A 26,382-nucleotide genomic window follows, 5' to 3' on the forward strand; every position below is an offset into this window, starting at 1 on the left:
CTACAGTAAGTGAGTCCGGGTGCCCGCTTGCCCTCAACCACGCCAGAACCGCGGATCGCCAATGAGGCGAGCGAGCAGGGGGCAAGGATAAGTGCAAATGTTTTGTAAAAGTCGGCCATAAAACTATCTTCCCCTTGTGCCTTACCCAGGGGGTGCCTCTGGTTGGCACAGATCACCTCCTCAGAGCTTATGTCAATGTCTAATTGAGCAGCTTCAGCTTCGGGGAGTGGGGTGACCGGGGATTGTGCAGCATAGTCTGCCGCCGCCGCATCATCAAGTGTCTCTGCGGAATAGAGTGCTGAATAGAAAGCTTGAATTTGCCTGCTATTTGATCATCCGACCTCAGTTCCTCCCCTTCCGGGCCCCCCAGTTCCTGAACTCTGCATTGGGTCGTGTGCGCACGCAGCTTATAAACCAATATTGTACCCACCCTATCTCCCCCTTCATAATACTTTTGTCTAGTGTTCAGGAGTGCGTATTCTGCCCTGTCCATATCCAAGGCCTTCAACTGTTTGCATGCTATAGTGAGCTGTTGTCTCGCCTGAATAGAGTCCGTGAGTCGGTGAGCCCCCTCCAACTCCTAACCCTATCCTCCAGTTGTACCCTCTTGCTTTTCCTGTCGCCGTTAAGTTTAGCTGCAATGGCTATAAATCACCTCCTGAGTACTGCCTTTAATGTGTCCCACAGCAATGCAATAGATGTGCAGGTGTCATTGTTGATGTCCAGGTAGTCCTGTATGGACTTCCGTATTGGTAGAACATAGGGATCTTTAAAAGTAAACTGTGGTTCAGCCGCCACGTCTTGGTGGGAGGGGGACCTTTTTGAAGTGCCTCTGAGATTGTGATAGGAGAGTGGTTTGACAGTGCAGCTACCCCTATTTCGGCCTAAACAGTGGCCCAGGTCATGCGCGGGGAGGGCAGGAAAAAATCTATTCTAGCGCATGTCTGGTGTGCGGCTAATTGTAAGGCGAATTCCTTTATGTCGGGGTTTCGCTGGTGCCATATATCTACCAGTCTCACCTTGTCCAGCCATATTTGCGTGGCGCCTGCAAGCACCCCAGACTTCTCAGCCCTCTCTATCGACGTATCAATTTGGGGGTCCTGCACTATAATGAAGTCCCCTCCTACTATTATATCTATGGACTTCAAGACAAACCCTAGTGCATTCCTAATAAATGATTCTGGAGAGTCATTCGGAGCATATACCGACACAATTGTACAGGTGTGATTCCCAAGTCCCACCTGTAAAGACAACAGTCTGCCTCGGATTTCAGCCTGGGGTGGGAGGATCTTCCCTTGAAAGTGTGTTGCCAACAGAATGGCGACCCCTGCCCTCTTCCCAGCCATGGAGGAGAAGTACTGGCGATCAAACCACCGGGACCGAAGGTGTTTCCAGTCAGGGCAGATTAAGGAACGCAAGCGGTGAACAACCTTTACAACAAAACTTTTACAACGCACTATCATTACAACACGGTCATTACAACGCAAACCATTACAACGCATTGCGCTGGGGGGCGCTCTAGGATAGGGAATAAGTTTAATTTACTATCCAACACCTTCCCTAGTGTCCACGGGGACTGGTGTTGGAATAGTAAATTAAACTTTTCACTATCCAGCACCCCAAAGCGCTATGCGTTGTAATGGATTGCGATGTAAAAACCGCGTTGTAAAGGCAGGCGTTGTAATAGCCTGCGTTGTAACGTCATACATCCAACGCAAGCAGTGCCAGTCGCTTCACTGGGGCATTATGACCCTGAACATTGATATGACATAACTATTTTAATGGGTCGTATGGGAGGGGCGGTGGGCCGCTATAGTGGGTGTGACTAAGGGTCCAGGTCTCACTAAAGGTGGGAACACAGCTGAACAGGGTGTGGACCCAGTGGATAGAGGGTGGGAAGCTGTCAAATAGAAAGGAAGGGAGTTCCTCCTGGTCTGAATAGCAAGCATGGCACAGAGATCGTGCCGCAAGTGTATTATCAGGGGATCCGTGTCTCTGGACTCCATTGTCGTATAGTGGGCCAAAGGGAATCAATACGGCTTCCTCTACTATGCTGGGCGCCTATCAACAATAGTGGGGCGTGGGTGGTATTCAGAAGTGTGTCGTCCAAATCAGCTCCTTAAACATGCAATAAAGGTCTTCCCATAGAATATAGTAAGGGGGAAAGAAAATCCAGAAAAAGCAACATGAACAAGTAAAACTAGAATATGTAAAGAACCCATGGGTGGGAAGAAAGGTCACCACTTAAGGAGGATCCATCTGCCTGGCGATCAGCCATCTCTATAGTACAGGAACAGGATAGCGAGTGCGGCTCCGCCAGACAAGGCCCCATCGAAGGGACCTCCCTACTGCTGCCTTGGCAGGGCAAGGACACACTGATACACCTCTAACAGAACGTTGGGCTATGAGCCAGTGGCTTCTGAGGACTCTTCATTTTGGTGGAGCTGGCGCAGGAGTGCTCCTCTTTCCCTGAGGCACTCAGTATATGAGGGTTTCTGTAGAGGATCCTTCCTATTCCGATGGCGGCGCCTTAACTTTTTCCAGAGACGTGGTGTTTGGCCACCTTAATTGTTGTGAGAGTCCTCATCTAGTGCAAGGCCCAGTATCAACTGTGCTTCCTCCAATGTGCGGACTATATGGGTTTCTTTGTTCCAAGTAAAGATTAGCCGAAAGGGATACCCCCATCTATATTGAACTCCTTGCTCCCTCAAAAATGTTGTGGCCGGTTGCAAGGTTTTCTGTCTCTCGAGAGTGATTGGGGAGAGGTCTTGGTATATCCCGACCTGCATGCCCTATGGGCTATGACCGACAGGGCCCGAGTCGCTGACATGATCATCTCTTTCTGTGTGTTTGAGTGGAGGCAAGTTAAGATATCCTGTGGTCGGCTGGGGCCTCCAGCCACCCGTCCAGCTCTGTGCAATGTGATCCAGAAGTATGTCCTTATCCCCCAGAGCTGGGGCTACATGATGGAAGAGGCACATCACCAGGTCCTCCAATTTCCTTGCATTCACCTGCAGAGGAACTCCTTTGAGGCGAATATTTGAACATCTGGATCTGTTTTCCAAATCCTCCAGATGGTAGTACAGCTCCTCATTCTTATCTTTTAGGTCCAACAGTTCCTGCTCGTGATCATGAAGCTCCTCTTCGCAGCTTTCTTTCGCGGCCTTTTCGAGTGAGTCCACTCTGTCTCCCAGTTCAAACAAGTCAGATTTAATATTCTTAATGTCAGTGGCCACGTCCTGTCGCAGGGCATCAAAGTCTTCTCTAAGCAAGCCAAACAGCTGCTCTAGGGAGATGCAGGTGACCGGCTTCTCTTTACCGGCATCTTATGCTGCTGAGAGTGGGGTCCAGCCGGAACCCGCTGGGGCGAGTCAGGGCTTGTCTCATCTCTTTTTGTGTTCGCTTTGTTTAAGAGATCCTTTATGTTATGTTAACAAGGTTTTTATAAAGTGCACAGCAACTCTACTGAGTGTCCCGGCGCTGGTTAAGTGTGACTGAACTAGACAGGATGGGAAAGTGTGCAGAGCGCAGAGTGCTACGTTATTGCTGATACAACCATGTTTTAGGGCTTTTCTTAAGGGAAGCAGATCCTGAAGAAGTCTCACAGCAAGCGGCAGATCATTCCATAGTTTTGGGACTTTTATGGAGGAGTCTTTCTTTGAACAAGCCAACGCCAACTTTTACCTGGCCTATTGTTGGGCTATACACATTCAAAGTTCGCTGCCCTCTGTTGTCTAGTTCACCAGCGCCCCCTGTACCTCATGTAGGCCATTTCGGGGTTCTAGGTCGCCTACACCAGGTATGTCACCACTGCTCTGGGCCTGTGGGTTTCCCTCCTCCAGCTCCAACTTATCAATGGCTCCTCCAAAGGGAGTCATTCGTGGGCCAAGGCTCCAACTGGCAAGCATAGGGAGCGCCTTCCTAGGCTCGGCCAGGAGATGTCACTCAGTCATAGCAAGTGGCCACACCTCCAGGCATGTAACCCCCACCAAACAGCAGCGCCGCATTCACCACTGGGGTCTGCTAAACTTGTCAGCTCCTACTCCTTGGGCCCCTGTGTGCAGCCAAGTGAGTGTGTGGCAGCGTTTTCGACAGCTGCACTATAGGGGAGCTGGTTCTGCCTTTTGGGCACCACCCTCAACCAGGCGACAGTCCCCCCAACCAGGCGGCAGGGCCCCCACTCATGCCTGTAGTGGTGTGTGGGTGGATGCTTTCTCATGCTGCAGGCATAGGGCCCATCTGTATAAGTGCTAGGGCCAGTCGGCCTCTCCTATCACTCCAGGGGTCCCACACGTCACTTCCACAACACCAGTGAGGTTGCCACTTCTTAGGCTGCTCTTCGCATGCCTCTCTGGGACCGTGTTGGGGGTGCCACCCTCCACCATTGAGACCTGTGTTCAGGTGCCTGTGTTGCGCAGCCGCTCAGCCCGCATTCAGAGCCGTATCCAGGTCTCGAGTCGGGGTACCACGCATGTGGACGGCGTCCCCCCACTTATTTTACCAGGGGACGCCGTCCCCCCTGCCAAGCAGCTGGACTTCACTCTTTGGCCTCTCTGGGACGAGGAGCTCGGCACCTTTCGTGACGTCACTTCCTGTCGTGACGTCGCTTCCATTGACAGCGTCCCCCCACTTCTATTTTTTACGACTTGTGCCCTGGCCGTATCACGGGTCTTGACTCCATGGGGGTGTCTGCTTCTCCACTGTGCGGTCCACTCTCCCCTTGAGGCTAGAGCGGGCTGCTCAGGTTATGGGCAGCGGCTCCGCCCGCAGACTGGGTACCCGCTCCCCTCTCGACCTTCACTAATCTCGAGGCTGCAGCGAGCAACAGGCCGCCTTGGGAGGGTCCTCGGTGTCAATGTCTGCCGCTGGAGGATGCCCTCGCGGTCTTGCCCACACCGGGAGGCTGCTGAACGCCTTTGGGGGCAGGGAGGGCTGATCCCCGCAGTTATATCACCTCGTCTGGTGGAGGTCCACAGAAGAGCTACTACGCCATCACCATCATGGCCACGGCCCTGTGTAGTCATATTTAACGTTCAAGTAGGCCTTATTTATATGTAACATGCACAGGTTGTCAAGAAAACCTTGCCACTTATGTCAGTGTTTTGATGAGGCTTTGGTTACCGAGAACTGGTAAGAGGTGTGGACACCATCTTGTGGATTAGAATGCATGTGGAGGAGCTGGTTACCACTTGAGGATATTGACAGATTTTTTCTCCATTGCATCAGCCACCCAACTCTCAATCAGTTTTCATCTGCATATGGGAATCTTAGATAGTATTATTATTATTTTATTCGATCACAAATATGATCATTCACATCATAAGAACAAGCATTTACAATGCAATAGGTCTCACATTAGGAAAGTTTGAGCTATTGGTCTTGTAAATGACAATTTTTTAATTTATGTGTTGGTTTTGAAAATAGCTAAATTAATAGCTTTGTCATTTACAATGCCAATAGTTATAACTTTTCGCAAATGTGACACCTATAGCATTTGTAATGCAATATGTTTTGTATTTACGTGACTTAGATGTATTGATATTACAAATAACAATGGCTTTTAATTTTTTTAATTGATACTTAAATAAAAGTGATTGTAATTTATAATGGCAATAGCTTAAACTTTTGTAAATAACTTTTGTGAAGATTATGTTCAGTGTATTTTATTGTGACGAAAATCCAAGAACAGAAGTGAAATATTAACATTGTTTTGTGACATTTGTAATAAAGCTTGAAACATTGAGAGAACATATTTGAACCAGTTGTTGTTGAATGGTTGCACAGATTGATGCTGTGATGGCGCGGAGTGGTGATGTGGTGGCGACGAGTGATGCTGTGGCTTACAGTGATGCTATGGTAGGCATAGTGATGTTGTGGTGGCCCTGAGTGATGCTGTGGAGGCCCTGAGTGATGCTGTGGAGGCCGTGAGTGGTGCTGTGGAGGCCGTGAGTGGTGCTGTGGAGGCCGTGAGTGGTGCTGTGGAGGCCGTGAGTGGTGCTGTGGAGGCCGTGAGTGGTGCTGTGGAGGCCGTGAGTGGTGCTGTGGAGGCCGTGAGTGGTGCTGTGGAGGCCGTGAGTGGTGCTGTGGAGGCCGTGAGTGGTGCTGTGGAGGCCGTGAGTGGTGCTGTGGAGGCCGTGAGTGGTGCTGTGGAGGCCCTGAGTGGTGCTGTGGAGGCCCTGAGTGGTGCTGTGGAGGCCCTGAGTGATGCTGTGGAGGCGCATAATGATGCTGTGGAGGCCCTGAGTGATGCTGTGGAGGCCCTGAGTGATGCTGTGGAGGCCCTGAGTGATGCTGTGGAGGCCCTGAGTGATGCTGTGGAGGCCCTGAGTGATGCTGTGGAGGCCCATAACGATGCTGTGGTGGCGCATAATGATGCTGTGGTGACACCTATAGCATTTGTAATGCAATATGTTTTGTATTTACGTGACTTAGATGTATTGATATTACAAATAACAATGGCTTTTAATTTTTTTAATTGATACTTAAATAAAAGTGATTGTAATTTATAATGGCAATAGCTTAAACTTTTGTAAATAACTTTTGTGAAGATTATGTTCAGTGTATTTTATTGTGACGAAAATCCAAGAACAGAAGTGAAATATTAACATTGTTTTGTGACATTTGTAATAAAGCTTGAAACATTGAGAGAACATATTTGAACCAGTTGTTGTTGAATGGTTGCACAGATTGATGCTGTGATGGCGCGGAGTGGTGATGTGGTGGCGACGAGTGATGCTGTGGCTTACAGTGATGCTATGGTAGGCATAGTGATGTTGTGGTGGCCCTGAGTGATGCTCTGGTGGCCCTGAGTGATGCTGTGGAGGCCCTGAGTGATGCTGTGGAGGCCGTGAGTGGTGCTGTGGAGGCCGTGAGTGGTGCTGTGGAGGCCGTGAGTGGTGCTGTGGAGGCCGTGAGTGGTGCTGTGGAGGCCGTGAGTGGTGCTGTGGAGGCCGTGAGTGGTGCTGTGGAGGCCGTGAGTGGTGCTGTGGAGGCCGTGAGTGGTGCTGTGGAGGCCGTGAGTGGTGCTGTGGAGGCCGTGAGTGGTGCTGTGGGGGCCCTGAGTGATGCTGTGGAGGCGCATAATGATGCTGTGGTGTTCCAGAGTGATGCTGTAGTGTTCCAGAGTGATGCTGTAGTGTTCCAGAGTGATGCTGTAGTGTTCCAGAGTGATGCTGTAGTGGTGCTGAGTGGTGCTGTGGTGGTGCTGAGTGACTTCTTGCAGTGATCATTTCGATGGCCATGCTATCACATCTCAACCATATTGATTCAAAATGTATTTTATCCTCTAGTCCTGAAGTACGGCATAGACCAGAAGATGCTCTTTATGCGTTACTGGCAAGATTTGTCAGTAAATGAGATGCTCACTCCTGACATCGGTTTTTACCTGCGGTTCCTACATGTAAATCGTGCCTAGGCAAGCTAACACTTTTATCCTTCCAAGGTCGGTATATTACACACCCTTAAAGATTACGTAATAGTAACGCTCGCCACTGCACAAAAAGTCTGCTCTACATTGCTGTTCACTACCGGTAGGTGAGGTGGCCTCCTCTAGAATTCTCGGCGCTTCAACACTCGCCAGTCCTCTCATAGCTCCTTACTCATCTCAAGCACCTATGACCTAGGATACTAAGATTAAATGTTACTATGTTATGTTACGTCATGATGGTACCTTGACTATACAACTTGATAGCAAAGCATGCTGTTCCGTCTCACAGTCCTCATACCCCACTATGTGATTGCTCCTCTTTCTTCTATACTGTGCCTGTACTTTTTGTTTGAAAAATCTCAATTAAAAAGATGCTGAAGCCCTTTGAGCCCAATGGGTAATGTGCCTGATCCTGAGTAACCACTGTTGTAGGTGCTGGGCTTCCTGGTGCAAGGTCGGTGATCTTTGGACCAATCTATGTAATTTTCACTTTCAAACTAAAACCAGCAGAATCAAAAAGTTTTTACTTGTCAGCGGGAAGAGCCATGGGCCAGATGTTCAAAGCATTTTTGTGGTTACAAGCGATCTGGTTTGGAGTTTGTTACCTCACTGCATTTTGCAACAAGCATTGTGTTCATTCTCTCAACCTTGTTTGATTGCAATATTTCATTTTATCTACTTTTTATAATAAATTGATATTTGCTCACCTGTTTTCAATCGCCTCTACTTTTTGTCCATGTTACTGATATCCACATTACTTAGCTTCAGGGATGCCAAATAAGATCAATAGTACTGGGATGTCGCTTTCTGTGATGTCACTTCCTGTGATGCAATATGCAATTAGGGGGCCTCGCATCTTCCCTTTCGCCCGGGGCCTCAGAAGGCCTGCCTCCAGTAACAGTAAATCTAATTTACAAATGTGAAGGTAAGACCAGGCCTGAGTAATATGGCACCACATGCCGAGAGGGCACTAACACACCGATGTGCCTGCGAACCGAGGGGTTTATTATTTACAAGCCCCTTGCGCCGCCGGTGCGTCACTTTTAAAAAGTGACGTACCGGTGGCACAATGATGTGTGGGGTCGCAATCAGGATTGCCTGTGCAAGTAGGCCTTCTCCAGTCACCTCAGGGCCCCCACAAAACGTGCCGGAGTCATTTGTAAATTTGAGGGGGATTGCACATTGTACGATTTCTCCATTGAATATGCTTATCTTTGGATATTCTCAGCTTGCACGCTCCTTAGTAAATCTGGGCGAATGTTTTCTGCCGTTAATCAAATAAAAAGCACGCAGTACAAAAGATGTAAAATATGTATTGAAAAGGGCGTCATAATTAAGAAGACAGCCACGCGTGTTCCGAAAGGCTCCACGCGATACGTAGCATATGTGAAACAAATTCAGCAATTAACAAAGCCGAGTTACTCAGTGTTGCAGCAAGAAGGTGGGAGCAGATGGCACGCCTCCACAGGCTGCCGGGTCTCGTAGGATGGCTGCAGCCCGTTCTGGCACTCTGGAGATTTCTAATTTAAAATCTCTTTTAAATGCAGGCCATGTTTTCAAATCTGTCTGCCTCTTGCACAAGCTTGCCTGAACACCTTCACACTTTCACTGAGGTGAAAACCTATACACGATAAAACGAAGACGATAAAATAAAAACAAACTGCAAACATGAAAGAGGGACAAACGTGATTTCGAGTCAGGGTGCTTAAGTGTTGGTGCAAGTGTTGCATAAGGGACGCTGCTTCTAATTGGACAATTAAGAGAGATTTGCCACACCTGTTCAATCTCGCGCTTCAACAGCAACAGTAACTAGGCGCCAACCATCACAACGGCCCCGTACACAAAGGGCCCCCCTTAGTGATGGGTGTGGTTTCATTCTGTGATTCCAATGTGCCAATAAACAGGGGGAATTTTCTCACAAACACCTCTCATACAGGAGAACAAAATAAGAAAACAAGCTGAACTGCTCACCTTCTCTCTTCAGTCCGCGCCTTCCTCTGCAAATACCGCTCCAACGCCAGCTGTGCAAAGCGCAATTCAGGAGATGGCGATTTGCAACTCCTCAGTCAAAGTGAATGCCGCCACTTAACAGCTTAAGAAGCGATTATCTCCTTTAGAGGCGCCCCCACATCGCTTACTCCTCCCACCTCTTTCGTGAAGCACAGTTTAATTAGTATGGGGCTCATTTTGGGAGACTGTCGCTTGGTACTGAATACAAGACCAGAGTCAACTTCTTAGACAACAAGAGGTGCTAATGCTACCCGCTATGCATAGCGGAAGTCAGGCAGCCTTCGTTAGGACCTGGGCGGGGCCTACAAAGAAATGGGAAGGAACTGCCGGGAGAACGTCCTGGAACCCTGCACGCTGAATGCTGGCTGCCGAGGGACACGCGGAAAGAGCCCGGTGAGTGGGTGGGGGTCGGGGTGTACGCGTGTGTGTCTGTGTGTGCTTGATTGTGTCTGTGTGCGCGTGTCTGTCTGTGTGCGCGCGTGTCTGTTTAAGGGGGGGTGCGTGTGTGTATGCTGTGTGTGTGTGCCTGTGTATGCGCGTGGCTGTGTATGTGCGCATGTGTGAGTGTGGCTGTGTGTGTGTTTGCGCACGGGAATCTGAGGCAGGAGATGGGCACGGCGCGGTGCGCGCCCATGAGGTGAAATCTGCGCTCGTGCCCATCTCGTGTCCACATTCCCAGAAACGGGTGACAATAGTTGTCGAACAGACTAAGCAATGCTTTGCATTGCTTGCGTCTAGGCTCGACCTAAAAACAGTATATCAAAATAAAAACAGTTAATATTATATTGTTTTCTGCTTTGGTCTAGTCCAATGTTTATAAAAAAGAGGTCTTATATTTGAGATCAATTTAAAAAAAGTGGTCATAACGACTTCTGACCCTATGGTAGGGGTACTCAGGTCTGGTAGGGTCTGCTCCACCTCTGTGTATATTTTGGGGAATGCAGTTGGGTCAGCTAAAATACGGGGCCACTTAACTCTTCTATTGTTGTTTGTAGTAATGACCGTAATGCTCTCACACCTGAGGAGACCATACAATGAGGCTAGACCAGTCAACCTGAGAGACAGGCCGTTGTGATCGCTGTCTTCCCGGATTAAAATAGACATGTCTTTAACACTAGACCAAAGATCGAGGTCGACTAGAATATAGTCGATCTGAGTCTTAGAGGCCCCGGCTTAAATGTATGACACACCCCTTTATCAGAGTATGTCCGGCCATTACAGGCTCTGACCCCATATGCAATAGTGAGTGACAAGACTTGTTGTCCCACTTCAGTGCATTTCTTGATAGGTGGTATCTGAAGTTTAGCAATCCCCCTTGCCATGTCCTCATCTGAAATAAGATCCTGTCTCTAACCAACTGGTTCAAAAGTTGTATTAAAGTCTCCGGCGATTATCAGTCGATGACTCCTCGGGGCAGAATTGAGATAATTAGTCAGAGTTGTTATTGTCCCTGAAACTCTATGGGGGCTAATCATCCGGTTATAGATGTTGAAAAGTCTAACTTGGACATTTTCCTTGCCCAGTGATGGTTCTACCCCAAGTATTTCATCTGAATCAAGATTTAAAACTTTGATTTTACATGCCAGCGAGATTTTGACCCAGATTATAAGGCCACCTGCTGGACGACTAGCTGCCGACTGTTTAGCTTCAATATTATATGTGGTAAAGCCTACCCTATGGACACGTCCAACTGTCCAGGTTTCCTGCAAAAGACAAAAATGATACCCATCCATTAACTTACACCAATCAGGGTCGGTTATCTTGGTCTTTATACAGGCTACATTCCAGGATAAGATTTTCAAATCCTAGGCATTGACTAAGGATTACTGTGTGAGCCCAATGGTTTTGATGACCCCCGTGCACTTGTTGGGAATGGAGATGAATACTATTTGTTGCAGGTTCACTTAAACCAGGATCTCTGCTGGTGCATGACAAGGATATGGCAACGGACTGCATAGCAGATATATCTTATGCAGGGAATGAGGGTGCTCTAGATAGTCAATCTTGAAAATCTAGAGTACTCGGGGGATGATACCTGTTTCTAGTTTCCAGAGGGGGGGGTCTCCTGGTATATGGGAGTCGTTACATTGGCCGTATCATTGGCCAGGGTGTTCCTCTCACTATTTTCAAAGCGCCTATAAAAGAAGCCAAGAGGCAAAACAGTGATTGCTTTGCCCAGTCTCTGTTTTTTTAAGTGAGACCCCCCACATCCCAGCAGCTGACTAGCAATATTGGGGATCTGCATTTTATTACAATGCAGTCTCCAGGGAATGACTTGCGTAACGGGCCCACCCACCTGTCTCGTCTCACAAATAAAATATCTTGGTAGTCTGAGTTAAGAAAATGTGTATTCTTTTGAAGCCAATAGCAGGTTTTATCCTTTAGTTGAGACTGTGATTCAACTTGATTTTCCTGCAGTGTGGGAACATTGGTGAGAATGGCTACATAGGGACAGCACATTGGTGAGAGATGTAGGGTCACTTTATCGTCACAATTAATTGGGCCATTTTTGTGGGACAGTAATGGGGATGTTAATTGGTTTGTTCATACATTGTTCCCAGTAATAACTGTAGCTGATGGACCAGGCCTAATTTGACTTGATAGTATGCATATATTTTCCACTTGACTAGTGCTAGCAGACCCTAGGTGCTTCTGTTCTACTGCGTTGGCTGGTTTTCTAGGGACTGCATTATCCACAGGACAGGGTGGTTGAGTGTTGTGTCTGGCTAACAACCCCTCTTTTTGGTTTAGAGTCCCCTTTTGAGCAGAACCTCCATCCAGTGAATTCAATTTTGCCCCTGGCCCAGGAATGAAATCCCTAACCGTAGTATGCATAAGTGTTGCAGTATACTCCAATTTACCTAATCTAGCTAAGATTGGTAGAACATTTCTAGAAATCGTCTCTTCTATCAGAGATATTAACGCCACAGTCATTTGCTGAGGAATAGCTACTACCTGAGTTGGTGATAACAAGTTAGTGACAAGTAGCTGGTCCTTGTAAGGGTGATGCCGGAGCTTCTGGGCAAAGAACCTGTCTCTTTGACCTGGTCCGGGTGCACCTTGTGGGCTCCGTATGTTTTACTTTTTAGGTCGAGGTAATATCCGGTCTGCCGAAGGCAGAACCGGAAGTACCGAGATCTTATGTTGCTTAGATGGCTATTTCTCCCGCCTCCTCTATTGGCTGGCTCCCTAAACGGAGGCCAGCCATTGGAGGAGAGAGCCGTCCCTCCAAATAGGCTCCGTCTTTTTCAGATTCGGGGGCGTGTTCCTTGCTGTTCTTTCCACTTTTTATCTACGCCTCTTTTGAACAGCAGAACACGCCCTCGAAGCTGAAAAACTTTTAAAGCTTCCATCCGGCATTTTTTATGTATCTTCTGGTTTCTTCGATACAGGCCACGCGCCGGACCAAGATATCCGACCTCCTATCCCGGTGTCACCGCAGAGCCACCCTCCCCCTTTTCCCCAGCAGCAGAGCGTGCCGTGCGGCCAGGGAGCGTTTCACGTTTGTCGACCTACTCGATTACAACAGCAACTTCAGCTTTTCCCGTGAACCTTTTACAAACTGCTATCTGAAAGTCACGGTTTTCCTACGCCCACTCGCATCTATCTCAACCCCACTGCGGGACTGTGTTTTTCATCGTCCGCTGTACACGCCCCCATCTGCAAAACAGAAATTTGCGACGTTCCCTGGGTCCTGGAGGCTGGGAGCAGTCCATTTAAAGTTGCTCGCTTCCTATTGGCCGGGGAGCTGCAAACACACGGCACAGCGGCAGCCAGGGCAGCGCAGCCAGCACTGCGGATCCCGCAGCCCCCCGTAGCCGCAGGCCCCCGCCCCCTTTACCCTCTTAGGATGTAGTCTGGGACCCCTCGCTGCACCCCCTCGCCCCGGATCTGCCGTCTGAGGGTGCAGGGAGCTGGTATACGCTGTGCTCCTTTACTTACAGTTGTCTCTACTGCTTTTTTCTTGCACCTAAAAATCTTGTTTTGTTGTTACTACCAGCTTTGTTGGCAATGAGCCAAAGTGGCTTAGTTTGTTTTGCTATAAAAAAACAGCAAGAACTTGATCGTGGTAGGAGATTTGCGCTTCTGCAGCTGCAGAAAAAAATGGGGGTTGACCTGATAAGTGACATGTTAGTTGGACGTGGCGGAGAGCCCAGGATGGTTTCGGTGCAATGGTCTCACGATTGTCCAGTCACGCTGCAGTGTAACGTGCAATGTCTGCATTTGTGATGTGATGCATGCCTGCATGGGAGAAAGTGCACCTCTCTGCAAGGCCGCAAGTTTGTGTTTGGCGTTTTCAGTGCATCGTTCATCCTCTGCTGCAATGCTGTGGTTGTCTTCGTGCTGCTCAAAGTAGTCTAAATTCGTCATTTTGCGCGTTCCATACAGAGTTAAAGCTCTATCTCTCGGTAAGAGGCCGCGGTTACTCCGTGGCTGTTGCCAGTGTTGACCCATGTCCATCCTATTGTTCCTTTTCAAGTTGCACATTACGATGGTATTGGCGAAAATGCCATCAGCCACGACACAGCACGAGTCTCGGTATATTAATTGAAGTCAGTCTAAAAGGGACTAGAGGCATCATAAAGGCAGCCGCATTGCAGCATGGCTCTGAAAGAAACTAGTTTCCTTCGAGGTCCCCTCTTCCTCTGCTTAATTTGATCCGCATTTCGAGCTCTTGGGCATTCGCCCTAATAAATCCCCGGTGGGACTGTGCTTGGCTAACTGCGCAGCTGAACTACTTAGTCACCGGACAGTTGGAGTTTTGTGGTGAAAAAGTTGCAAAGACATTATTTTCTTGTATCTTTGGTAAGTAAGTAGTTGACCGCTGCGCTGCCCTTTTGGGGAGATTTGTGTACGTGCAGCACTGGCGCTGCTGTGCAGCCTTCCACCACCGCGGCGCTGCTCTATCTGCACGCAACAGGTTGTTACATGTTCCCCCTAGACGTGTATGGGAAAGCCCAGCGCGTGCCCTCAAGGTGTGCCTCTGAGTTGGCTCTGGTCATGACACAAAGGTATTCGACTCCTAGTTGGCGTCAGGCAGGGCACAAGTCCTAAAAAAAGAAGTGTGGGGACGCTCCAAGTTAGGTGGTGTCACCGGAAGTGATGTCAAGACAGGCAGTGACGTCACGAAAGGTAGTCCCCTCTCATTACAGGGAGTCCTATACTTTGACCTTCTGTCGCCCCTCCGCGCTCAGGTCCTGGCTGTCTGACTTGGCGTATCATATTTTTTCAGATTCATGAAATGAGTAGATTAATAATGCTTATTTAAGCCACCTCACGGGTTGTCCCGGAGCCTCAGTCATCCAGCTCTTCATCCAGGAAAGAACAGTGAGGCGGTAGACTAAGTGGGGGGACGCCGTCCACCCGCGTGGTACCCCGACTTGAGCCCTGGCGTCAGGTCCAAAAGCTTCAACTTTCGTCCTGACGTCAGGGGCGCGGCCGGAGGGGGGCGTTTAGAATGGGACGGTGTGACTGGGTTGACGACGCAGAAACGTGGGTGCGTAGGATGGTTGTGACGTTTTGTTGCCTGGGCTCCCTCACTATCAGGTGATGCCAGGGGTCATCGCGACCCTCTTTGATGCGAGCCCGAACAAATTGCCTGCGATAAGGTACTGCTCCACAGTGGAATGGTGCGGCACAGACCGCATTACAATGCATCATTTTGAATGTTTCAATGAGTTTTTCGCTCCTACATAACTCCTATTGCAACTCTCGAATGGGAAGTAGAGGTTTCAACGTCTGTCTTGCCACTTAACCCATCGAATGCTCACATTACTACTTGGAAATAACATTTTAACAGTAGAAACACTGGAAGCACGCGATATTAGCGAAGTGCACGCCTCGCACGTGCACGTTTTGAGTCAGAGGCCTTGTTACGGAAGCTATTTTATTTCTCGGTATAATGGCAGCAGTTGCACGCAAGCCTCGACATCTTTTTGTACTTTTTTCATGAAAAATTGTAGTTGAAATGTCACCAGTTAACACAGAAAACGTTTTATCTGTGGGTGCCCTCTATTAGCGAGCGTTAGAAATCCCTGGCAGGTGCTAACTAGCACTTGCTGCGTTCACCAACTCCAGTATTGTTTTCTATAGCAGGTTTCAGTCACGAACTAATATTCAGTTTCTTTTTCTGTGTGGTCTCTCAAATAGATTTAATTAGTCCTTCCAACCAATGTGGACGTATGGCAATGCCTAACGTGTTACAGCTGAGACAGTTGTCTCTGATTTTACCTTTTGCTCATTTTATTTCAATGTGAAGTAAATACATATTTAGACAATCAAGTCAATTGAAGGTCAGAGTACAGGAAACGCAGAATTGTACAAACATAAAGAAGTAAAAATGAGACTTGTGCAAATAAGCAGTGTTTAGCAATGTGCTATATTTAAAACTTTCTTTTAAAACCCTAGGGCTTTGGTTAAAATGCAATATTGTAAAGTACTAGTATCTAAAAATATAAAAGACATGAGTGTCCGTCAATGATTCAGTGTAGACTATGCCACAAACTGTCTCTTGAGTATTATGTTGTAGGCAGGATAAGTAGTGGTTCGTGCTCAAGTTCACTCATACCATAGTGTGCCCATGGACTCAGCTGCTGCCCCTTTTCTACATTTTTGAAAGAATTTGCAGTGGCTGTCCCAGGCATTGGGCAGTCTTCATGTAGGAACCGGACGGCTTCCATAAATAATTTCCCCATCTGAGCTAATTCTTTTGGTATTACTGTGGTGTAGATTAGCTTTAGTGCCTCTTTGCATGTTCTTGACCCATGTTGCAAAAAGATTGGCCTTAGGTACTTTTGCTACTGTTGTAGCAGGCCTGCGCAGCATCATGCAATGTGGGTAGCCATTTTTTAGGGGGATTGGCACAGCCTACATTGCCCATGTGTCTGCTTTAAGCTCTTCCAGTGTGCCCTATTTTCTCATATGGGCGTTTTTAGGAGACTAAGTGTTAGAATGTTCTTAAAAGTTTATTTTCCAATGGCTAATTTCAAGTATGGTTGAGAATGTGTGGCTTTGTGTGATGCAAAGAGCCCCACTGCTCTGGATGCAAGACCTATTCATGCATGCTTTTACAACACATGCCTTTACAACGCGGGCAGTTCAACTTGCGTGCCGTTGCCACACGTTCTATTATAACGCAAGCCTTTACAACGACTCACAGTAGGGAAGTGCTGGATTTTGGAATAGTATATTTTACTATTCCTACTCCAGTCTGTGCAACAGTAGGGAAGGTGTTGGATTTAAAATCCAACAGTGCACTCCCTAAAGCAACAACTTGCGTTGTAATGGAACCCGTGGTAATGATGCGTTTGTTGTAGTGCCTGCGATGTAATGGCACTGAGTAGTTCTACCTGCATTGTAAACACTGTTTTCCCGCCACTTCTCTAATATTCATGACTTGTTTTATATCTTGCTCTCTTGAGGCCAATGTGCACTTTTTCTTTAGTTGTGCTGTGGTAATTGTGGGGTCGGTCGAATTTTCTGCATCTGTATTTAATGTTTTTCTGGTCGCGCCAAGGTACTTCGCCCACTTGCTTTTTTTCATCCAGAACTATTGTGTTTAGTTCTCCTCGTAGGATTTCTGGGTTTGCCTTAGTCACAAGGTGGTGACATTTGATTATATCTTTTTTTTGCACTCCATGTCCATACTCACCAGGTTAAACTCAAGACTAATTAGGAGTGCATCAACTGTTTTTTGGGATGGCAAATATTTTTCTGTAGGTGGATATGGCTGCGTTCTAGTGGCTTGGTGAGCCTTCCAGGTAAAGCAAGGTGGCCATCAAAGCCTGGATGGACCAAAACCAACTGAAATTAAACCCTGGTAAAACTGAGTTAGTCCTCACTGGAGACAGCGTCAAACACTGGGGTCCCCACTACTGACCGTCAGACTTAGGTCAAGCTCCGACCCCTTCACTGTCGGCAAAGACGCTTGGGGTCACCGTGGACTGCGATCTTTCGCTGAAAGCCCAAGAGTGCCATACTCCCCATACCCACCCCCCGTGGTTTCAAACCAATTTGCCGGGATGGCACTTAAAATGATTGTATATGAAAAACATGCTTACTAATACAGGAGCAGGCCAAAGAAGTAAACCGGTAGATATCCAAAGTCTAGGGGCCAAGAGACCTGGCCCCGCCCGCTTCTTCATGTCGCTGACGGGCACAGGCTTTTCTACCCCCAGAGTCCTGCTAGACTCCTCCCTCTCGATGACCAGACAAATCAACGCCGTCTCATCTTCTTGCTTCAACGTACTTCGTATGCTCAAAAAAATCTTCCGTTGGATCCCCACCGAAACAAGAAAGACTGTCACCCACGCACTGGTCACTAGCCGATTGGACTATGGAAACACCCTCTACGCCGGAATCACAGCCAAACTACAGAAAAAACTCCAACGCATCCAAAACGCTTCAGCCAGACTCATACTGGACATCCCCCGCCAAGCTCACATTACCGGTCACCTGAAAGACCTCCACTGGCTCCCCGTCAACAAGAAATTAACGTTCCGTCTCCTTACCCACGCACACAAGGCCCTCTACAAACTAGGACCCGAATGCCTCAACACACGACTATCCTTCTACTCACCCACCCGCCAACTTAGATCCACCAATCAAGCCCTCGCCGCAGTTCCGCGCATCCACAGATCCACCATGGGAGGAAGATCCTTCTACTACTTGGCGGCCAAAACCTGGAATTCTCTACCCACTCACCTCCGACTTACACAAAATCACATTTCCTTCAGAAAGTAACTTAAAACCTGGCTATTCGATAAATAATGCACACCCTCCCCTAAGCGCCTTGAGACCCTCTGGGTGAGTAGTGCGCTATACAAATTTCTGAACTTGAACTTGAACTAGGCAACAGGTGACAGACGCGGCAGTAAGACGGGCTTCTTGCGTTGCGGGAGCCCGCTCTCCTATTTAAGCGCCCCCGGGCACTGGCAGGAAGACTGGGGCGGCGACGGGCGCAGGGGGAATGGGACAGGTAGTCCTGGGCTCCTCTAACCCCAGAGTCTTACAGGTGACCGATGCGGCAGTAGACGGGCTTCCTACGCTGCGGGAGCCTGCTCTCCTCTTTAAGCGCCCCCGGGCACTGGCAGGAAGACGGGGGCGGCGACGGGCGCAGGGGGAATGGGACAGGTAGTCCTGGGCTCCTCTAACCCCAGAGTCTTGCAGGCAACAGGTGACGGGCGTGGCAGTAGATGGGCTTCCTGCGCTGCGGGAGCCCGCTCTCCTCTTTAAGCGCCCCCGGGCACTGGCAGGAAGACGCTGGCGGCGGCGGGCGCAGGGGGAATGGGACAGGTAGTCCTGGGCTCCTCTAACCCCAGAGTCTTGCAGGCAACAGGTGAGAGGCGTGGCAGTAAGACGGGCTTAGTTTATATCGGTGGAAAGGAAATAAATTTCCATAAGCTTGGAGAAAAAGATCCGTGAGATGTTTCCAGTGGATATAATTTTGAAAAATGCATTATTCAGTAATTTTCTCCTGTACGAATGCCCCAGATCAATCCCACTAACTTGTCTTCTACAGAGACACTACTGACAAAACCATGTTCCCTCACAGATTAAAGTGAAAAATACATCTCTCTCTATTTAATGCATTTCGGGTAATTCATTAAAATTCACAAGTCTCAAACTCATCAGTTGAATAAACACATCCACTCTGCTATATTAACTTACAACTTAACTAGTGAAAGTAAAAAAACAACTATGGATCTAATAAAAACCTCTCCATATAAAAATGGGCACATAAAAAATATCCTCTACACGTCAAGGCTGTATTGCGTTTTTTAATCTTATTTTAAGCACCATCAAACTATGAAGAGCAGTTTTAAAACCGAATGCATGCAATAGCTGGCTATACACACAACAGCAGGAATTGCTGCCTGAGTCAAACTCCAGTGTGCCTCAAAATTCTAAGGTTTCGATGCAACATGTCTCATAATGGATACATGTAAAGTAGCAATGCTTTTGCTCTTAAATTCCCCATCTGAAACACTCACAGTTTGGCGATATATATATATTTTTGCTGTAGGTAAAGCTATATAAAGGGGGACCCAAGTTTATATGTATTATTTAAACTGTGAAAAATGTGGGATTGGCTTTGTCCTAGTTTTGGCCCCCCCTGAGAGTCTGTTTACTACTCCCTATCCACCGAGACTACTCAGAGCGGTTATCAGAGACCTGCATTGAAGATCTCTCGCTCTTGCTCGCCTTCTTTCGCTAGCACCCTAGTGCAGACACGCTTCTACCACTATCTTCTGTCAGCTTTGTAGCGTTTGTTGTGAGTGTGGCCTTGTTTTACTGTAAATCAGAGGCACAAGACAGGAGTAAACGTGGGTAGACATCATCCACCCCCTATTTTCACAGGGTGGACACTGTTCATCCTGCCAAGAAGTTGGGCCCCACTGGAATATGCAGAACGTGTCCCGGCGTAATTTTCCTACCTAGGGACGCATTCAGCAGCTCCTGCACGGTGTCTGCTTTCCTTTCCAAGCAGCAACGTGCAGGTGGGGAGGGAGGGCTTTGCTATTTTACATTCGAGCTGGGCCAAAACAAGGGCCAAACTTAAGGGGCCATCGGGACTCCATTTGTTCGAGTATCCTGACTGGGAGCGGTCTGGAGCCTCGCACCTAGATGCAAAATGCAATGGAGTGGAAACCAAGCTACACAGCTTATTACTTCTCAAGTACTTAAGAGAGACATGGTTTTGACTGTTCGGTCCCTGTATATGAGATATGCATGCACTGTAAGAATGGCATATGTTGGTCTGTGCTGGTATTTACGCAAACAATTTATTTATAAAGTTCACCATTTTGTTTTATTTCTTATATAGCACTGCGCATCCCAGTGTAGATTGTCATAGAATTTTTCATCACATGCACACGCTTTATTTTGACAATACATCTTATACGTGTTTAAATCAATGCACAGGATGCGTTTTATAATACAGTGAGGGTTACAAGTTGTATGAGTCACATATCCTTCATACCTCACAGTGCTATATTAGAATTACAATTTTTGAACTGCAAGTAACAAAAGGACCTCTTTGTTAGATACAGTAACCCAGTTACCTGACTGCATAAAATAAAAACATGTCATCTGCATGCTAGATCATGGGCTTTGCAGGAGACCCCTTTAACCTCTATGCCACTTTAATTAAATAAAAAATGGGACGAGACAAAACCCAGATCTCTCCAGCAAATGCGTTAACCTCCAGTGTTTATCTTACCATTATTATTGTTCCCGGAGATTAACTAGGCATACAAAGATCTCTGCAACAGGTCCCTTAGCCCTATAAGATATTTTAAAATACTGACTTCGCAAGCAATTAAGCAGAACAGATTTGCTGCCACATTTTTCCATGGTGTCAATTTCTTTGAGGCAGAGTTTTATAAAATAAAAGGGTAAGTGGAGGCCCTGATTTAGCATCTTGGTTGTCAAATTTTTGGCACAATCCCAACTCAAATTCTAATGTTAAATCTCGAATGCACTCAAATGTACTTGTAATCGACCTGCTAACCATATGTGTGAGGTGTTAAGATCTAATGTTACTTATTGTGAGGTCACTTTATGTGAGCTCATGGGTTGTGATGCCACTTTCTATGATGTCACATCTTGTGATGCCACCCATATCCTATTATTCTGCCCTGTGATGATGCGTGCAATGAGGTCACTTGCTTACTGCCTAACTTGGTTAGTCCCCTTCTCCCATTTTTTGTGCCCTGCTTTTATGCTTGATAGGCTTCAGGAGCAGGCAGTGTCTTTTTGTACTTTGCCTCATTTAGGGCTTTTGTGCCTCTGGCTTAAGCTGGAAGCTTTTGCTGCATGTCGTGAGACTTACTGTTGCCTCACTGTTCCTTTGGCTCATTGCAGTCTTCTAGAACAGTTTGAACTGCCAGACTTTCTCTTTCTGGTGCGGGTAAGAGCGTCTTGCATGGTGCTGTACATTTTGGTGCAGCATCAAGTCTTGGGAGAGGCAATGCCCACTCAATTTCCACCCCATACCTGTGTCAGGGGTCGCAGATGCCAATGGCCTGCTAAAATCACCATGTTACTTATACTAAGTCTGAGCGACCTTAATCCATTGTTCTACTGACTATGGTCAGTCTCACACTTACACTTCTTGTTGCAGGAGAGATCTTTGAGCTGAAAGCTGAGCTGAACAATGAAAAGAAGGAGAAAAGAAAGGAAGCTGTGAAGAAGGTCATTGCTGCCATGACTGTGGGGAAGGATGTCAGGTAACTGAGCAATTTGGAATGGCATGAAAAGCAGAGGCCTGGAAACAATCTAGGAAGGACCAATAACCTTCCTACTCCAGCGGGAAGTCTGGTTGGGTAGCAAATAACAATGCAGCAGGGGTCCTAGAAACAATGGAGCTCATAGTTGTATTGTAATAACAAGCCTAGGAAAAGCTAATAGGTCTCGCCTTTTGGCTGCTAATGCATACCTATTGACTTTGCTAATACTTTTTACTGGTGCTGTTCAGCTTGAGCAAAGGGAGGAAAAAATGTAATTGCGGACACATGTTTTTTGTTGTCCGTGTTCTGGATGTATTTACTATGTTTAGATAAGTGTGCTGTAGGTAATAGCTTGTGACATCTGCCCGTAATAATGTATCATCTTTTTTTGAGAGGACGTTGTTTGCCAAATAATTGAAGAAGTAGCATTGCATGTTTGTAAAATATGTATTAGCAATACAGTAAAAGTGTGTGTCTATATATGTGTATGTATATTACCTACTGGCAGTCGGTAGTTCTAGTTAGAACCTAGTTTCCATAGGAAAAGCATTTTTTGACTTACCTATAACTCTGGCGTTGTTTGACCAATCGTCATGAAATGTTCCCAAAAAAGTCTTACAGTGGCTTTTGTTTGTCATGGAAAGTTTGGGGGTGATCCGTGCAGTGAGGACCGAGAAACAGGGGCGCAACATAAGGGTGTGTTTGTAATGTTAAATCCCATAGGAACACGTTGTCGAACCTACAGCCTGAACTGCTAGTTGAAATTACACCTAATTTGGCAGAAAGGTAGATGTTGTTATGCAGATTGTGGTTTTTGTTGTTCAGTGTAAATTGGTTCAGCCATTTTTCAGAAATGTAAGTTGAAAATTATAGTGCTATGTCTGGACGTGAAGCCTTCGCAAAAAAAAGACTAGCTTGAGCAGGAAAATGCACCGCTGTGATTGCTGCTAACACTTTAACCAGGAAGTGCTGGCACAGCCATCTTGGGACTCTGCTTCACAGAGTCCACCCCCACCAAAAAAGCGAAAATACCCTGACCCCCAAGCCATGGTGTATGGGTCCCCCTTGGACTCTGCCACGGCATAAAACCATTTCATTTTGAAATGCTACAAAATCGCAATATTTGCGTATTTTTTTCCAAGGTTGCTTTTAGATAACATCTGGGTGGGCCAGGTCCCCGGGGCATATAATAAATATAGGAGAGGGTACATGGGGCCCAGCTCCTAGGGCCTATCAAAGCCCCGGGACCCCCACCACCGTGGGGCAGTAACATTAATATATGTGGGGAGCCTCTCGGCTCTCCCGCTACCCCCGGGACCCCCACCTACTCTGTAAACATGCCTCTGCGCACTGCTGGTGGGGGAATGAGGTCCTCTTGCCCCTTCAGGGCCTCAGGACTAAAGTGGACTTCATTCCCCAAGCAGCAGTGTGCCAGGAGGTGTGTTTGCAGAGTGCTGGAGAAAGGGACGTGGCTTCTGACGATCTCTCAGCAAACCAGCTGTGTGGGTGGGTCTTACTGGATGTAACAGGAGGGCTAGTTTGCCCCAAGGACCCTCAAGAGCCAAGAAGTAGTGTGTCAAGGAGGCTTGTTTGCAGAGTGGTGGAGAAAGGGATCCTGCTAATCAGGACCCCAGTCTATCTGCTGCTTTCTCCCTAAATTGTTGTGTTCAGTACTTGGGTACATCCCAGATTGGATACTGGGGTACCCTTGTCAGCCCCTAGTGTATAGTACCCATGTACCCAAGGCATATGTACCCTAGAGGTCTCCCATAGGCTCCAACATGAATGATGCCACCCATGAGAGACCATTCAAAATGGAACTACATGCCTGCCATTGCAGCCTGTGTAAGTTGGTGCGTGCACCACCTATTAAAGATATAGGTTTACTATATTTTGGGTCACTGCATTTAAAACATATAAGTCACCCCTATAGTAGGCCTTGAAGGCAGGGTGCTTGGTTCTAAGTGAGAGAGTGCCACTGTATGAGCAGGACACCCCTGCAGCCTATGAAGACCATTCTCCCGGGTTGTCAGTGAAGCATCCATATACTATATAGTGGGGCACCGTGTAATTACGAGATGACCATCTCGAAACCGGCTGCAACGAATTCTATCATGTTTGGTATCAAACATGTTGGAATCATACCTCCCACACGTACATTTTGGGCACTGGAAGAGCCCTTTGTTAGGCTCTCAATGTTCTCGATGCCAACCTTCTAGCCCTGGACAGCACAAAATGATTGCTGCCGACCAGAGACACATTTCTGTAGGAACAATAGGCATGCTGTCACAGGGAGGTGTGACCACCTCCCAGACATGATTTTTGGGACCGGGTGGGTGCGCTTGCCAGCGCCTAAAAGTCTGCATAAGGGGCACATTTGGTGTCTCTGTGCATAGTCCAGTTCAAGGCAGTTCCTGGAGCTGTTGGCTCCCGCTCTGATGTGAAAACGGACAAAGGACAAGGAAGTAACCTCCTCCCTGTCCAGACCCTCCCCTGGGAGGGTCTCCTGAATCTTCCTAACACTTTCCGTAGGGCTTACCTGGGTGTAGGCCCCAAGATTTGTTGTGGGATAAGATTCAGATCAGAAACTACTGCACTTCTAGCGACTGGGCACTCTGAACTTCGTTTGGGCCTCACTTCATCTCCCTTCCAGTCTGCTGCTTCGTCTGTGCCTGTGCATCATAAAGGAACCTTCAAGGCCTGTGAAGCATCAAAGACAACTGAGGTAATCTCCCTTGGAGTGAAGGAGTCACTCACCTGCATTCGCAAGCACCTCAACTAAGTAGACTGGTCTGCAGATCCTGTGCTCCTCCGGACTCGACTCCGTGGGCTCTGCAACATAGGTGGTGATTTTTCACAGCTCCCCACGCCTGCTCTTCCCTCTTACCAAATTTGAGGCCAGCATCTCTCATCGGGGTTGCAATAACTGAACCCCTGGGTACCGCGTTCAACTTGCAGTTGCAAATGCTTGTTTGCAAAAACATCTTCGGGTTCCAAGTAGCCCCAACCTCGAGTATCTCCTGTGAGCAGAATCTTCAGCCACACAGCATTGTGTGCATTGTGGCCTGCATCCTTTGGTGAGCTGCTTGAGATCCTCTTGCGACTCCAGTGCCTCTGGCCTGTGGGTCCACTTGAGGGGTCACACTTGTTTCTTTTGGGCTACCCTGTTTGCTCGGGCCTGCCCTGACTCCCCTGCCTTCAGTGAGTCCCCTCGACCTTGCTGGTCCAGACGTTGCTCCTTCTTGAATTTCTGCGTGGCTTGCCTTTGCCAAGGCTTGTTCGTGCTCCCACCGTACACCAACCCCATCCTTTGTGTGACAGCTCGTATATGGGTCCTGGTCTTCCTCCGCGTCGCCAGGTCTGCACAGCTGCGGAGTCAAGGTCCTCATCATCCATCCTGAAGCACCCTACATCGGAGTGCATTAGTCTTCCAAGACCCTTGGTCACCCCTGAGTGACATAGACTCTGTACCCTTTCCTTTTAGGTACTCCTCTTTAAGAATCCACTTTTGGATTCCCACTGACACTTTCTCCTCTCTCAGCAGCTGCACTTTCCTGAAGTCCTCCATTGGGTTTGACTGCGGTTTCCGACACCACTTCACAAGTATGCACCTGGCTTCCCTGGTGTAGGTAACGTGGGTACTAGGGTATCCACCTGTTGGGTGGCTCTCCAACCTTCTGCCTCCATGGGGTTTCTGCAGGGTCCACTGGGAAGGTCCTTAATCTTTAAAAATCCAACTGCGACTTGCGCATAGACTTACACCGAGCACGCAGTCGTGTTCCCATACTGCATACACTCTCCGTTGGGTCCCGAACTACTTACCTTGGGTGGTTCTGTGGGTCCCCTGCATTTCTACGTTCTCTCAAAACTGTCTTGACTCTAGTCGTGGTTCTTATACCACTTTTTTTAGTATATGTTTTGGTACCCCCCATTGGGCCACTGTGTATTTCGTGCTATTTACTGTGTTCCTTTGCTAAAGTATTGTGTGCATTGTGTTTATCTCCGTGTTAGAGACACTTGAACATTCTAGAGAGTATTATATAAAAAAATACATATTTGTATAAATATTTGGTGTGGTTCTTTTCACTTAATCTATAGTATAAGATTGCATTCTGGAAAAATAAGCTGCTTTAAGCTCTTTCTGGACTAAGCCTGAAGGCTGCTCTCAACAGCTACTAGTTAGAGAGCTTTATAAGGTTGTCTAAGACCTCTTAAATCACCATAAGGGTTGTCTGGACTGGTGCAGGGTGCCCACTTACATTAGTGTTGTAAAGTTTACAGGAGCATGACCCATATACCAATTCAGGACTGGGTAAGTAAGGTGCATTAAGAGACAATGTCCTGACAGGTAAGAATATGTAGGCAATTACATTAGTGGACATCATATACCAAGCCATCCTCTCACATTGGGCGTGCAGCGGTTGGGTTTCAAGCTTGCATCGTTTAACCAAATACATCTTTGTATTGATTAATTAAAAAACTATCAGCACTGCTAGGCACATATAATAGAAGCTTAGAATAAGTAAGTTCTACTAAACTTGGAGTTTGGTAAGTCAAGGGTCTAGCACATCCTTTCTTCAACCTAAGAGAGTTTAGTTCCCACTAGGTTAGGTAAGTGCAACACCACACCACACCACACCACACTTAGTATGTCTTCCAAAGGAGATGCCAGTGGCTTTCTGACTGCTAGAAACAGTGAACCTTCGTTCCAAGAAC

At 47.5% G+C, this 26,382-nt stretch overlaps 1 protein-coding gene across 1 annotated transcript in view; it reads left to right on the forward strand.

The window, feature by feature from the left end:
- Positions 1-26,382, forward strand: part of AP2B1 (adaptor related protein complex 2 subunit beta 1) — a gene marked incomplete at its 3' end in the record, with an annotated part of 476,528 nt that overhangs the window by 81,803 nt on the left and 368,343 nt on the right. Inside the window, exon 3 of the mRNA XM_086951572.1 lies at positions 21,561-21,666. Within this exon, the coding sequence (XP_086807698.1) occupies positions 21,561-21,666 (106 nt within the window). The remainder of the gene's footprint in view (positions 1-21,560; positions 21,667-26,382) is intronic.

Source organism: Lissotriton vulgaris, unplaced genomic scaffold (assembly GCF_964263255.1).
Source record: "Lissotriton vulgaris unplaced genomic scaffold, aLisVul1.2 SCAFFOLD_972, whole genome shotgun sequence".
Taxonomy (NCBI): domain Eukaryota; kingdom Metazoa; phylum Chordata; class Amphibia; order Caudata; family Salamandridae; genus Lissotriton; species Lissotriton vulgaris.